Source organism: Vigna radiata, chromosome 8 (assembly GCF_000741045.1).
Source record: "Vigna radiata var. radiata cultivar VC1973A chromosome 8, Vradiata_ver6, whole genome shotgun sequence".
Classification (NCBI taxonomy): domain Eukaryota; kingdom Viridiplantae; phylum Streptophyta; class Magnoliopsida; order Fabales; family Fabaceae; genus Vigna; species Vigna radiata.
This window is the reverse complement of record NC_028358.1, coordinates 33,768,263-33,783,691: the sequence shown is the minus strand read 5'-3', so window position 1 is coordinate 33,783,691 and position 15,429 is coordinate 33,768,263. Positions and strand designations below refer to the sequence as shown.

Here is a 15,429-nt window from a genome sequence, read left to right as displayed (position 1 = left end):
TACATCCTTATTACAAGAAAGAAGCTTATGTCACTTGTTATGGCCTTGAAATAGTTCCAATAAATGGCCAACAAATGTGGTCTACTTCTAAAAACATCCCCTTGCTACTGCCTCCAATTTATAAAACACCCCCTGGGAGGCCTAAACAACTAAGAAGAAGAGAGGCAGATGAATATGTGAGCCATACAAAATTGTCAAAGAAGAATGCTATTATGAAGTGTAGGAGCTGCAACAAATTTGGTCATAATGTAAGAACATGTAAAAGGAGAAAGAACATCAATAAGGTACAAAATCATTCTTTTACAACTTCACTTAATTATTTTCACAGCATGGATTCTAGCGTCGCTTATTCTTTTTATAGAACACAATGGGCACTTTAAGTGCAGTAGGATCTGGTAGCAGGACGAGATATGAAGCAGAAGCACCTCCATCAACGTCACAAGGAGGAGGAACATCAAGAAGGGGGACTTCTCAACTAGGAGGACCTCCAACAACAGCACAAGCTGGACCATCATTCAGTGGAGCAAGACCTGTATCAAGTAACCAAGCTGGAAGAAGAACACCCTTAGGACTACTGGTGCACAACATATAGGGTCCCAAGCTAGTACCACTTGAAGATTTGATGTAGCAAGACCCTTATTTTAATGTATTTTGTTTTTCACACCCACTTAGGGAACAATAGTAGTGGGTAGTACTTTGATTACAGTGACTACTTTTAAATTGTAGCAGGATTTAGTTGGCAGGGACCACTTTAATTACTTTACTATTGATTGCACAATATTTTTTGTTAGTGGTAAGGGACCACTTCAATTACTTAATAGTATGGGACCACCTTATGTATCTCAGATTATAGTGTTAATTGATCTTTATTTGAATTTTGAGGATGTGTAATACATGGATTGCATTTGGGGTGCCTGTTTAATACTGCTGCAAATTAAAATTTTAAATGTTGCTTGTTGCTTTGTTCACGTGAATACTGAGTGATGACAGGAAAATTGGAGACAGAAATTCTTCTCAATTTTGATGTTTTGGGCAGGTTTGACAAAAAAAGATGAAACTCTGGTTTGTTAAATTGGGTATGGGGCTATGAGCTTAGCATTCTGCATACTTAATTTTCACATTCCAAGTCAACACGCATTGACACAAGTATTCAACCTCATTTTCTTCGTCATGCCTTCGGTTAAGTTAGCCTTCCTTATAGTTTATTTCTGGTATATTTAAATTGTTTCTCCAAATGCAACCTCTAACCCAGTTGCTCTTGTATCGGTAATACAAAAAAAAGAAACAGCTTCTACGTATATAATGTTTTGATTGCTTGTTCAAAGTAGATGTTGACCATTAAGTAAATTTGACTATGACAGTGACAGTGTCAGTCTCCTCCGAAACTTGGTCTTCATGTTGTATGATGAGATTATTTTTTCAATCTAAACGTCTTATATTATTGTTAAAGGGTTGGCATTTGAACATTTCTTTTGTTGATGCCTACTCGTAACAGGAATTTTAATTGCATATGTTATGGTAACATTAGATCAAGGAAAATTGTAATCCTTTCATGCAATTTTATCAGTCACTGTAATGCTTGGCTTGACCTTCATCAATGCTTAATTGTCCAGTGTTGTTGTTCATATCACTCTTCACAAAGTCAGGGCACACAACAATCACAGTACAACAATAATATGGACAAAAGCTCAATTTTATTCAATCATAATTCTTAATTACAATTCATCTTCAATAAAAACATAATACAAAAGAAAATGGTTAACGCCCATGACAACACAAACAAGTACAACATCATTTTCTCAACTTTCTACTCTTCTTCTAATTTCCTTTTCAACTTCTCTATCTTCTTCTTTAGATCCAGTACAACTTTATCATTTTCCAAACACAATTCAAGTTCTTCACGTTTTCCTTGAATTTCAGAAACTTCTTCATCATGCCATTCAAAGTAATTACAACTTAAATTACTCTATAATCAAAATAGCACACCATTAATAGAAAGTTCAGCACATGAACTGAAAGATTTAGTCACTTACTGCCCAGTTTCTACATCTATAAAATAGTCTGTTTTTGTTCTTCGCAGTAGTTGCCTTCAAAAGCAACAATGTTTCACCACAACCACACATTTGAGATGGTAACCGTGAAGATGATCCACAACTTTGCGACTTTGCCGAACCAATTGTCCTTCGCGTCCAACCATTTCCTGCATTGTCACCTTTCATTTCACTACAAGAAATAAATACCTTCATCACCTTTCGTGCCAACCCAAACCCTAAATCCCCAATCCTTAAATTCACACGCAGAACAACAAAACAATATGTATCAACTTACCTCCTGAAGAAGACAATCTCCAACCTTCAGATGTACGTCCTCTGCAACTTTCTTTGTCCCCAACTCAGATCACAAACAACAACCCCAAGCTTTCTTACAATGTCGTTTATAAAATATCAAGTCACCAACACACGTGCTAGAATGGTTAATCTCCTTCCAAATGTTAAAAAAGCTACGTGACAAACAATGCACAATGAAATTGGAAAAAGACGTGACAGGACTGTTAACCACATCAACAAAAACTTGACACCGTCTATTTTTAAGGACTAGTTACATGTTTCAAGGATTAAATATTGACTAAATATCAATAAATCAAAATTAAATAATTGAATCAATAGCAAATTAAAAAAAAATTGACTTTTATTTACGAGTTAATAAGTTAAAGGATTATAATATTTTATTTTTAGTATAATAAGTAAAAAAAGTCCTGATATAAAAAGTTTAATTCTATTCGATATAATCAAGATAAAGTAAGCAAGTATTTATTATTTTAGAATTATAATATATATTTATTAAAATAAAAATTGAAATGTATTTTGTATTAACAAAAGACATGCAATTATCTCATTTTTTTCACAAGTTTTCACCACATACTTGTGAGTTGAGTCAAGATAATTACTTTTAATAAATATATTTTACAATTATTAAATACAAAATACGTATTCAATTATCTTAACCTTAAATTTAAATAAAACTAACTAAATTAGTATATATATATTTTTTACTAAAATTGCATTTTTACTTATTTTAAAATAAAACATGCCGATATTTTCTAAATTTTTTTTTTCATAAAAACATCTTCCAAAGTTGAAGCTTATTAATTTTCTGTGAGATCAGTGCTTTGATGCAAGAGAAAAAGAACTTTACAAGAGAGAAATGCACAGCCTAAAAATGTTATACAACAAGAACTTTACAACAATAAATCAACAACCGTATATGAGTAACTATCCTATACATATACATTGTCCCTTACAAATCTACCACATCTACTCTTCCTTCTATACCCATACGGAGAGTGCTAAATTAGATTATCATATACCAGGCTCCCAGCGTCCAAGGGTGCTTTCCAAATTAGTATTTCCTAATCAAATCCAATTGTACATTCTTACTTCCTATTCAACCCAATCTAAAATATTAGTCACTTAAAAAATTCTACACCACCTTCTGCCTCAAGCATGAAGAAAAGATACAACTACTGCTACCAGTATTTACACAACTCAAGCTACCAAAGACTGCATGCCAACAATTCTTATTCTTGCAACACCAAACCTCAGATTTTAAGCTACTACATATTAGGCACTACCTGTCTCATCTGATGTACTTCCTGCTGGGCATACTCTGCCAACCTGGATTTCATCTTCACTGAACATGCTCTCTTCACTAGAATTGGAGAATGGACCAACATCCTCATCCGTTAGTGAGTCAGTTTTCTGTCTCCTCCTTACATCCTTCACTGCTCTTCCCTGAAGAGCAAGGCGTCTGCGTTTTCGAGCTTTACGCTTGCCTTTCGGGAACTCTTCCTTTTGCAACTCAAAGTTCTTCCCTTCCGTCTCTTTCCCAGTTCTTCCTTTTCCATATCCATTATCATCAGATTCCTCAGCCTCCAGCTTACGCCTTTTTCTATTAGAATTTGTCTGAAACATTCATTCATGTTTAGATTGAAAGTTTTCTAGACAGCACATATAGCAGCAATGTCATAGCAAGTAAACTAGGATAAAAGAAAGTCACTGCAACGAAAGACTAGATGAATAATATTTGGTTTAAATGTGTTAGCCCTGCAAATGTAGCAAATTTTTAGGGGTCATTAGGGTCGGTTCATCTGGTCAAAAACTCCTTTAGACAAGGTAGTGCCATCAACCCACCACAAAAGCACAATGAGGTGGAGGATATAGATAATCCTGAACTACAACAATGTGCAGTAGTTCCGCTTGGAATACTGTCATGTGATATTCTTAGTATAACTACAAAGGCTCCAAGACACTTTCATGACAAAAAAATACAGCAGCAAAATTAAAGTACCAGAGAAAAATGGGTGGATTCGGGTGTTTGTTCCATGAGGAACGGAAACTATTATTGGACTGCAGGGTGGAATTGGCTTGGCCAGCATGCTTAAAAAAGGTGAACAGCTTGTAACTTCTGAAATGAAGCTAGTTTCATGCTCTAATCCATCTCAGTCTTTAGCACCCGCTAAGTTGCTATACTAATGGTGTAAAAGAGGATCTTTGTGAATTGAGCATTATATCACACTATGTTTCAAGCAACGGGACCCGGTTTTGGCTAATGAAAAAGGAGGGAAAATAGAGATAATATACTGTAATAGAAGAAGAGGTAAAAAAGAATACCGAAACAATTTAGAATACACGGTCAACAAATTATAAATCACTTCCTCTCCCATCCAAATTCCCTCCATTAATGAATGGGAGACAAAAATAAGACAGGAGGGATTATGTATCCTTCAATTCCTCTCCCTTTCCCTCCAAATTTCTAAACCAAAAAAGGTAAAATAAAAAAATCCTCCTCTTCACTCCCTTAATTGCTCACTAAACAACAACCGGAAAGATAACATGCTTTGGGCAGGGTACAATTGGTGAATTTGATTATTGCTGGTACTTAGTTACAACTTTCAATTTTATAAATGGTCTGTGGCTCTTTTGAAAGATGAAGATAGAAGGATGATGAATTTCATTTGGATTGGGGATATTAATATGCAACCTCTTGTTTCTGTGAAGTGGCAATCTCTCTCTTCGAGTAAGCAAGGTGGACTACAGGTTCTCAATATATTTGAAGAAAACAAAGCTTCTGTACTCCGTTTAGCTGGGGATTTTGCTTGTAGTAATATGCCTTGGGTATTTTTAAAAAATAAATACGACAAAACTGCTCTCAATAAACTCTCTTCAGTTTTGGCCTGGCATTACCGATTGGTATGATTCTGTTTTGGGAAACACTCACTGTACAATTGGTAATGGGAAAAAGGTCAATTTCTGAAATGAAAGATGGTGCTTGAATTCTGCTATTTCAGATTATGCAGGGTCTTCCTAGTATTGAGAGGAAAAGTTTCGTCTCCACTGTGCTCATGCTTGGGATGGCAATTATTGGATGCTGCCTTTTTCTTTACAGCAGGTCCCAGGTCTTGATAAGCTCATTTGCTTGGCGTTCCCTTATTTGGAAGATTTTTATTCCTCTGGCTAAATCTCTGGTTTTGTGGAAACTCTTGCGTGATAAATTACCCATTGATAATGAATTTCAATATATATTTATTAATCTTTGTTCTACGTGTAGTGTTTGTAATTTGCAGGCTGAAAGCCCTCAACATATCTTTAATGACTGTCACGGGGTGTCAAGTTTTGGGTTGCAGAAAACTTTTCCAGGTTCGTTCTTTCGTAATAACTAGGATATTCTAAATTTCTTAAATGATGCAGTTTGCCAGTTAAAGACATTCATACTGCCGCTGTAACAAAATCATTTGGATGCTTTGGAGAATGGGGAATCATGCTAGGTTTCAACATAAATTGGAATCAAGATATGCTTTAAGCACTGTTCAATGGTATATCAGCAAGTCAGGTAATGCTTCTACAACTAGATGAGTAATGATATTACTGACTCTGCTATTTTGAAGTTTTTTATGTCAGGCTAGACCTAGGAAAGCTTCAAGAATTGAACAGGTTAATTGGTGCATGCCAAGTGTTGGGTGGGTGAAAGTGAACTCGGATGTTGTGGTCATGTTAGTGATGGTGGCATTTTTAAAGGGAGTGTTGGGGAATACATAGGTGGTTTTCTACTTATGTTGGCATAAAAAACTTTTTATATGTGCAGATTATGTCTGCTGTTTTTGCTATTGAGCTTGCTAAAAAACTGATGGTTTTAGGAGAGTGCGGCTTCAATGTGATTCCATCTTTTTCTGTCAAGTTTTTAATAATCCTCAGATGGTTCACCAAATACTTCGTGGGTGTTGGTTTAAGTGTTTTTAGTTATGTTGGTTGAAGTGTTTTTAGTTATGTTGGTTGAAGTGTTTTTAGTTATGTAGGGAGATGGACTTCAAACTTTCTCACATCTATCATATAGGCAATTGATGTGCTGATAGTCTGACCAACATAGGCATTGATAATAAACAAGATTTTGTTTTGTTTGTTGTTTTGCCTCATGTTCTTAGTATAAAATTCTTTTGCAACAGACACAATCTCCCAGACTTTAGGTTTGGGTAATCCTGTTCTCTATGGAGGTTTTTGTTTTTGCATGGGTTTGGTAAGGTCCCCCATGCTCTTTGTACATTTTTTTCTCTCTTTTTTTATGGTATTCCATGTGATGATGGTATATGATTGTTGAGTCTGGGGGTGTTATCCTCGTTGGGATGTAAAGTCTCATATCTTCAAATTGGTAGATACAGAACCACAGAGCAGGTTACACATGCCAGACATTTATACCACTTAAACATATATCACAACCTAACCAAAGTCCATGGAACAAACAGAAGGGAAATGGAGGACAAATTGCCATGATATGATCAAATAGAACTATCATATCATATATCGTCCAAAGTCAAATCTTTATGCAGAAGTAACAGAATCAAGTGCAACCAAGATTCCAATTATTCACAAATTGACTTAAGAGACTTTTTTATAAAACATCAAAGGGATGATTTGTTAAGTCACAGAATTAATTAAATCCCTGTTGACAGTTTTTGAAAATGAAATCTTCATAATTATTCAACGAGCAGTGTAGACAGTTGAAGATTGGTTACGAAAATTACATCCGTATACCTTTGGACCACGATCAACCAACCTTGCCCATTCTTGCCGGTTCCTCAAACAATCAAGAACAGCCTGGGAGTGACTTGAGTATGCGTAACGCTCTCCATTGTGTTTCCTCAAGTTATGCCAGTGCTGTGATAAAGCACAAGAAAAACAAGACACGTTGACGAACAACCCCGTTTTCAACACATGACAATAAAGAAAATTAGGAACCACAAAAGCAATACTAAGAAAGAAAGAGCCTTACCGGTAGCACAGCACTACAGAGTTCCTCATATGTCATGCGCCTGCCTTTGCTCATAATAATTTCATTGATTAAACCTGAATTTTGATAGCATTTATGTAAGAAACTATCAACAAATTGCTCAATAGACCATATTAAACTCAGACATTCAGTGTTTTCATGCCTACAAATTACAAGCTATGAAGAATCCCTTTCCCGTTTGAAATGTGCCGAAGTAAGTGATGGGTGTTTGAAACTTCTCATTAGGTGTTCGATTTAAAAAAAATATGATTTTGTTGGCTTGGACACTAAAACTGACACATGTATAATTTAGAGATTTGGGTAGACACTTCCATAGACAGACACAAATTAATATTACAACGATTACTTTTTTTATTAGTAGAAAAGTCAGTTTAAAATATATAAAATATTGAAATAATGTCTCTCACATCTTTTGTGAGGCTCATGATATATATGTGTGGTTTCTTGGTTTCCTATGTTTTAAAGACTGGTTGTGTCTAAGTGGCTACATAAAACTGCATGCTTCGTAGATTACAAGGCTGACCATGCCTAGACCTACATGCACATATAGTTTATGACTAACTATGAAAGAGTAATTTTTGCCAATAAAATCCAGGTATTTGTTGGGGAAACCCCCGCCTGCATACACAACAGGAAAAAAAGGATAGAACACACACAAAGAGACCACAAATCGAAATAGCGGGAGAAGACAAATTATCACAATTTGACACCTCTTACAAATGCCCACAAAACCATCTTAAAAGTGTTTCATTATTTCCAAGATTATAAATTCCTTAAAATGAAGATGAAAAACTCTCCCTAAATAACACACTTTGCCTAAAATCTCAATCTTCCTCTCAAAAGTTACAACGAATGCATCTCCAGGACTTACAAAACTTCTACTTGGATATGTGACCAACCCCCCTTTCAACATGGGGTGGTTCCTAAGAACCTCAATTTATAGTGGTGATGATGACTTCTGAAGACAGTTTGAGTAAGCGTTAATTAATTGTTTCTAATTTCTAAGAGTTGTGCCCCTAAAAATCACACCACACAAACTAGGAGCTACAACCTTTCACTCATTAATTTATTAATATTGAATTGAAATTGCTAACAATTCCTTTCAATTAAAATTTTCAAAACCACATCGTTAGCCTTTCCAACTTCCATTGTCGTGGGGCAAGTTTGCCATACCCTATCTGTGTTTTTGTTTTCAAATAAAGTTTTCATTGCATAAGATTTTATTTTCTTACCATAATACCTCTAATCTCAATATTCCTCTACAAGAATCAGTTGGTGGCACTTGTAATTGCACCACGTTTAGCTACCACCAATAGGACATGCCACTAGGCTTTCAAAAAAGACTTGACACATGGAGTCTAACATGGATCCAGCATCAACATCATTTTAATACTCATCTAATTGGTCACATGGTCATGCCATCATCTCGGATACCATTGTTGGGAGAAACCAAGATCAAAGGATAGAACATGCACAAACACACCACAAATAGAAATAGAAGAAATCACAAATTAACATGGATAGACACCTCTTATCTACGTCAACAAAATTATAAGTTTTTTAACAAACCTCAAAACCCTTCCACAAAATTTATCACCCTACAAATTTAAGTCTGATTCAAAAGTTATAAGAACAATTCTCTAACTCATAGGAGACTTTCTCTCATCCCTTCTAAACAACATGGGATGGTTTTTCTCATTTCAAGAATCTCTATTATAGTGGTGATGACTTTTGATACCATAGTTGGGGGACAACACACTGCACGTACAAAAAGATCAAAGGACAAAATGCAAACAAAGGCACTCTGCAAAGTAAAATTGTAAAATAACACACTACTGTGGTTCAACATGTTCTGCACACGTCCATGGAACCATCTCAAAAGTAAGATTACAAGTACTGTATCGTATCACCCAACAAATCCAAATCTCCCACTCAAAAATTACAAGAAATAAATAACATTATCTCACTCGCAAGAGACTCTCTCACATCTTTTTGGATTACTTGGAGATATGACCCACCTTCACCTAGGGACAATTCTTCTCATTCAATTTATAGTGATGGTAATGATTGTTGATACCACCGATGGAAAAAAAACCCTCAGTTTGTGTAACAAGGATCAGAAGATAAAAAACACAAAAGTATACCACAAACAGAAATAGCTGAAGAACAAAAATTAATGTGGTTTGATACTTCTCGCCTACAGCCATGAAATTGTCTCTAAAACATTTTACTATATCAAATATGTTTACATGTTTTCAAATTTGAAAATCCCTCTCCAATGCATGTATGACCTACAAAAATGAATTTTCCACTAAAAAGTTTCTAGAAATGATAAACATTCTCTCACTCACATTAGACCCTCTCACACTTCTCGTACTTGATAAATGACCCACTCTTCAACGTAGGGTGATTCTTTTCATCCCAAGAGATTCTACTGATAGTGGTTGTGATGACTTCTAAAGACTTTTTGAATAAGCACTAATTAATTACTTCTTACAATGCTGAGAGTCACCTCCCCTAGAATTAAAATTATCACGCACATAGCTAGTCATTTCCCTTATCCATTTTTCATACCTCAAAACTCACATGAATTAATGGTTGAAAATTTGGAATTGACACTCGTAATAGTATTTGTCAACGTACTTGAAAACTGAAACTGAAGTTTAGGTAATTCGATGAGTTTTAAGAGGCAAGCAATCAAAATTTGTAAAATCACCGTTTTACGGACGATCAATGTTTCATCTTATATAGTCCAGATATTAAAGAGCATAGAAACAAGACACGATTTAAAAAGCAAAATTAACACAGTAGCATTCATTATTTCCTGACAGGAAGCTACCAGGTAAGGTGTGATGAGCTGGCCTTCCAGCAGTCGCTGTATCATCATCAGAGATATTCCTAGGTGAGTTTCGCATGGATGATAGATTCTGATCCTCTGGAGGGGAGGAAGGATCACTGTTTGCTATTGCAGACGTGGAAGAAACAATGTTTTTTGCGATTGAGTTTGCTGCTGTCATAGATGCAGGGCCTTCTTCCCTCGCAGGAGCATCCTCCATATATGACATATCTTGTTTCCTCTGATCAGAAGAGGTTGGACCCTTCTCCTTCTCTACCTTTTTAGCTTCATCTTCCAGATCACGAGAACTGCCAGACCCATCTCTAGATGCATCCTTGTGTTTTCGTCTAGATACCTGTGCAAATTATAATTATAATGGAATCATCTTTATTGAAAAACATGTGAATTGTAGAAATAAAATTCATATATAAAAACATATTTATCAAATTAGTTGTTGTTTCAAATTATACCAAATAATGATCCTTTCCTCCACCTGATGTTCGCTTCATTAGCATGCTTGTAGCACTAGCAGAACTAAGCTGGGGCAAGCTACCTGCATGGCGTGCTCGGGGTACACGGGGTACACGGGGTGAACTATTCAGTTCTTGGTGCAGTAGCAGAGCGAGCTGCCAACAAAAAAACAACAGGACAAATTAATAGAGAAAAAGAAACAAGAAAGGATATTCTGTCGAGAAACTAATTTATATATTGATTAAAAAAGTAGAAGTCCAGCTCCAACCTCTTCATCACTCAACATTGAAGAATTTGATATTGGAGAAGGATTCGTTGATGGCACATGACCTTGGTTCAACTTAGAGGAAGTGGCAATGTTTGTTTGGTTAACTTTTTCAACTTTCTGTGGTGCTGAAGATGAAATCTTATTCTGCACTTGAACCTTCTGATTGTGCAATGATACATTGGACTCACTAGAGCCTGATATACTTGCAGTCTGATGTATCAAAGACTTGGAAGATACTGAAACGGAATCCCTCACATCTGAGTTTGCTTGCTTGGAGACAGAATTATGCACACTCCTGCTTGAATGCAATCCCTTTGAATTGGAATTCAAGGAGGATTTTGGTCGCTCTCTTACAGACTTCTTTGGATTGTCATCCCTGGCAACATTACTTGTACAGTTTTCATTCTTTATCTGAACACTAGAATCAGTCATCGCTCCATGCTTTGTAAAAGGATTAGCTGTTTCGGTATCTTCAGATTTGATATCATGATGACCCAATGATTTGGAGTTCATGGTTGACGAAGTTGGAGATGACTTTCCAACACATGCTAGCACTTTAGCTGGACATCCAAGTGCTTCAGATCTTGAAGGATCTTTAGCAGAATCTGAACCATCTTTGATTTCAGAAAATACCTTTTGTGTTTCCAAGGAACCTTCATAACCCTCCAGTTCTTGCTTTCTAGGACAAATATCACCAGATAATTCATTGGGCTTATTGATATAATCAGCAGGGATTACTTCTGATGAAATGTCAACACTGCCGACCTTATTTTCACATGATGGTAAACTAGGAACTGGTGCATCATTCACTTCAACATCAGATTTGTGATCAGATAGTTTTTCATTGTTTTTAAGATCACTGATAGGAGAAGGATGAAAAATTGAGGGCTTCTTAAAATTATCAATGTCGTCTTCCCTCTTCATCTTAACTTTGCATTTTGTAGAGCTTGTACGCTTGTTGCGTTCAAGATCTTGAGAAAATTGGTTATCTGCAAGTTCTGGTGCAGAACCGCAATAACCTTCTGTGTGAGGACTTGCAGCACTTCTGGCTACTAAACTATCATCTGCATTATCAGCTACTGAGCAATCCCCATCCTTGTTTATAAAAGCAAGAAATGTCATCCAAATGCAATGTTATGTCAAGTCTAAAGGTATATAGGACATGACAAAACATCCATAAAACTATGCGTGTACCTAGTAAAAATATTTTTAAGGGTGACAACAGCAAATAACCTAATGGCTCCCAAGCTGAAGTTTTAAGTGTCCCATTTTCTGGTAAGATTAAAAGATCTGAGTTCTGAAAAAGCAAATGCGTCCATGGAAAATCATATTCTTCGGGTAGAGAGAATAAAGGCCTACCACTTTCAGCCAGTACTGAAGTCAAGAGATATAAGATTTCTCAAATTTTATTTTCTTAAACCAAGAAACAAGTAGTCCCTTGATTCCTTTATAATAGCCGTTTAAGGTATTTTCACTCAATCATTTAATTTTTCTATTTTTAATCCAACTTTAAGCGTGTTACCTATTTTGCCCCTTTCAGTTTTCTTATTTCAATGTCTATATGTTATTATACTATCTCTCTTTGTTATATATGATATCTTGAAATTAAAAAAATGATACATAAAAAGGAACAACTTTTTTGTCAAAAAATCTGACAATTATAAAGGAATGGAGGGAGTAGTATGCAGTAATACACCTAGCAGGGCATCACCAATATTGATGCAACCATATTAAACATGGTATGGGCAAAAACAGAGCACCACTAATTGACACATGCTAATCACAAAACCTAAACTTGATTTGCATTCCAGCAGCGTAAGTAATGCATACCTTTTCTTTAGCTGAAGCATTTCCAACATTATTCTGCTTTAAAGCCGATGTAACAGCATCATCAGTCTTAGAAGACATCTCCACCACAGTAGGAGGTTTATGATTAGGCTTCTCTTCTGCTGGAACGTCTACAACAGAAACACCATGTCTAGTCGTGTCAGGATATAATGGTTCTGAAGAGTCCTCCGTAGTTGCTATGTTATTATTTGGCTCCTCCATGATGGTATCAACAGCCAAATAATCATCAGAAACACATTCTTGAACAACTGTCTCTTTTAAGTTTTTATTCTTTATGCTCCTAGTGTCAGCCTTTAAAATCTTTGGTCCTCTGTCCTCATAAAAGTCCACTTGTTTTGCATCACCGGTGGTTGTAAATACTAGTAACCAAAATCAAGAAGAAAAAGATAGAGTCAAAAAGCGCAGACGAAGGATGGCAAGATGCAAAAATACGACCATAGTTGTCACGGTAACATAATGAAAAAACAATAGAGATAACTTTTTCCCTGGTAACAAGTAATTCAACAGTGATACTAATAGGGAATCCTGAGCACAAGATCTCGACGAAGATATAGATATTGAAGAGAGTAAAAATCAATACAAAATGTTTTGAAAATACAGTCCACCACAACAATTGCAGACAGCTTTTTAGGGTCTTTGTTACCACAATCGCAGTAGCATCAATCCACAACATAAAGAATAGCATCAAAACCGCAACGAGCGCAGTTTAAAACCTTCAATTCCCCAAAATGACAATAGCAAATAGAAGAACAGCTTTAAAAGAAGGGAAAACAAAATAACCTGATTTAGAAGAATGCAGAGTTCTCCTCATGGGATCCACCTCTCTGTCAGAAGTAGTCCTAACCCGCTTCTTCCCGCTCCGGTCTTTCGAATTTGAAGACCTGAAATCCCCTTTGCTGCGCTTACTGTTATGAACAACAGGAGGTCTCAGCAGAGTCCTCTCCTTCTTCACCTCACTGCGGACACGAGGCGGCACATCCTCGCTTCCAAACTTGCCCGTTTCGGTTTCCTTCGCGTGACCAGATCTCGCATCAACAGAGGAAGGGTCCAATACAAGAGCCGCACCATTATTATCACCGTCTTTAGACAAATAAACAAGAGCCCCAGCCCCGTTTTTGTTATTATCTTGTGCCTGTGGTTGAGCTTCTGTTTGTGCTTGTAAACTCTCGTTAACGTTATCCATATCATCATCGTTATCGCTCCAGAAGGGAAACTCCTTGTACTGGAAATTAAACTTCTTGGGAACGTACCCGCAGGCCTTCCAGAGGTGAGGGGAGAAAATCGAGGACACGGAGGTGGCCGAAAAGATGGAAGGGTCGCCTCCAGGTGGGCCCTGGACGTGGACCCGCTCCTGGATGGGCTTATCAGTCCAGAGCCTGGGCCGAGAGGGTAGGGCCTTTTTGTTGTCCATGGAGATGGTTTTGGTGGGGAGTTCCACGAGGAACTGTGCCACCTCGGTCTCCTCCGGGTTGTTGTTGTGCCTGGCCTTGCACTTGTCGCAGGCGAAGGTGTCGTCGCCCTTCACGTACCGCGAGCAGCGCGTGTGGACCCACACGCCGCACTCGTCGCACTTCACCATCTCCTCGCCGTCATCGAAGGTCACGCCGCAGATACAATCCACCGTCCACGACCCGTCCACCCACTCATCCGGTGGGTCAGAGCTCTGAGGGCGATGCGATCGCCCCCCTTTCATTCTGCCCGCGCTGATTGAGGGCGCAGAAATGGGGAGCGAGTTCGGCCGGTGGGGGTGGCGTAATTGATTCGGCGTGCAGGAGATGAAAGGAGAAAGAAAGAATCTACGCTCTCACTGAAACTGGTAGCAGGGGACGCACATGGAGATGGCGAAGGTGAAGAAAAAGAATGAAAGGGATTTTCGGGCTGGGTATTCTGGTATGTGATAGTTGTATTTGGACCGGATTCAATTTAGCCCGACCCGTGTTTATCACCCATGCATCATCTCATTCCATTCTGCTCTCCATGACTGAAAACAAATACTCTTAAAGAATTAGAAATTGTTATATGAAAAATTAAATAAAAACTCGTGCTTAGAAATTATTTATAAAAGAAATCAAATTGAATTCAAAAGTAATTAATTATCATGTCTAAAACACTTAGAAAAACAAAATATGAATCCATAACACGAAAATTTGATTCATTTAACAAAAAGCATCTCTCTCTTTAAATATTAAACCAAAAATATGTGGAATATCATTGATTATTAAGTTTTGGAATTAAAAATAGAGATGCTGTTACACTGATTTTATTTTTTAATATACAGGTCATTATTAAAAATCATAATTAAAAGATTATAAAAACTGTATTTCAATTTGTCTTCTATATTTATTTGATGATTGAGATATTGAAAAATAAAAACTAAATAAAATTATTAGAGGAAAAAATTGTGTACGCTAGCTAGAGGAAAAAATTATGTCTTCTATACCAATAATGTTTTCTTTTAATAAATTCTCCAACTAAGAATTTACAATGCAGATGATTTATATAAATGATTAACATTGTAATAAAAATTTGGATTATTATATAAATGTGTGTTTGTTTTGGTGTATTTACTGGTATAAGAAAAATAATTGCAAGTAATCATATGTTCGTATTTGATGATTCGTGGACGATGATTTGTAGGATGGGTAAAATATTCACCTTCGCTACG

At 36.6% G+C, this 15,429-nt stretch overlaps 1 protein-coding gene across 13 annotated transcripts; it reads right to left on the bottom strand.

Moving 5' to 3' along the window:
• Window positions 1–302: 302 nt before the first annotated feature.
• Window positions 303–14,720, bottom strand: LOC106771920. Of its 13 annotated transcripts, none has more exons than XR_002669292.1 (11): window positions 13,545–14,719; window positions 12,747–13,123; window positions 10,917–12,011; window positions 10,648–10,803; window positions 10,181–10,532; window positions 7,324–7,397; window positions 7,086–7,208; window positions 3,632–3,962; window positions 2,329–2,421; window positions 2,034–2,223; window positions 1,678–1,926 (listed from the first exon to the last, which is right to left on the bottom strand). XR_002669292.1 is itself a non-coding variant. In XM_022785262.1 (9 exons), exons 1-9 carry the CDS (start codon window positions 14,455–14,457, stop codon window positions 2,445–2,447), a joined length of 3,477 nt encoding a protein of 1,158 aa, XP_022640983.1. In that variant the 5' UTR covers window positions 14,458–14,719; the 3' UTR covers window positions 2,430–2,444. The 13 variants fall into 13 exon arrangements, 7 of the variants coding, with proteins under 7 accessions (XP_022640985.1, XP_022640983.1, XP_022640984.1 ...); XR_002669293.1 differs by having other exon boundaries at window positions 1,678–1,923; XR_002669290.1 differs by having other exon boundaries at window positions 1,678–2,223.
• Between the last annotated feature and the right edge of the window lie 709 nt (window positions 14,721–15,429).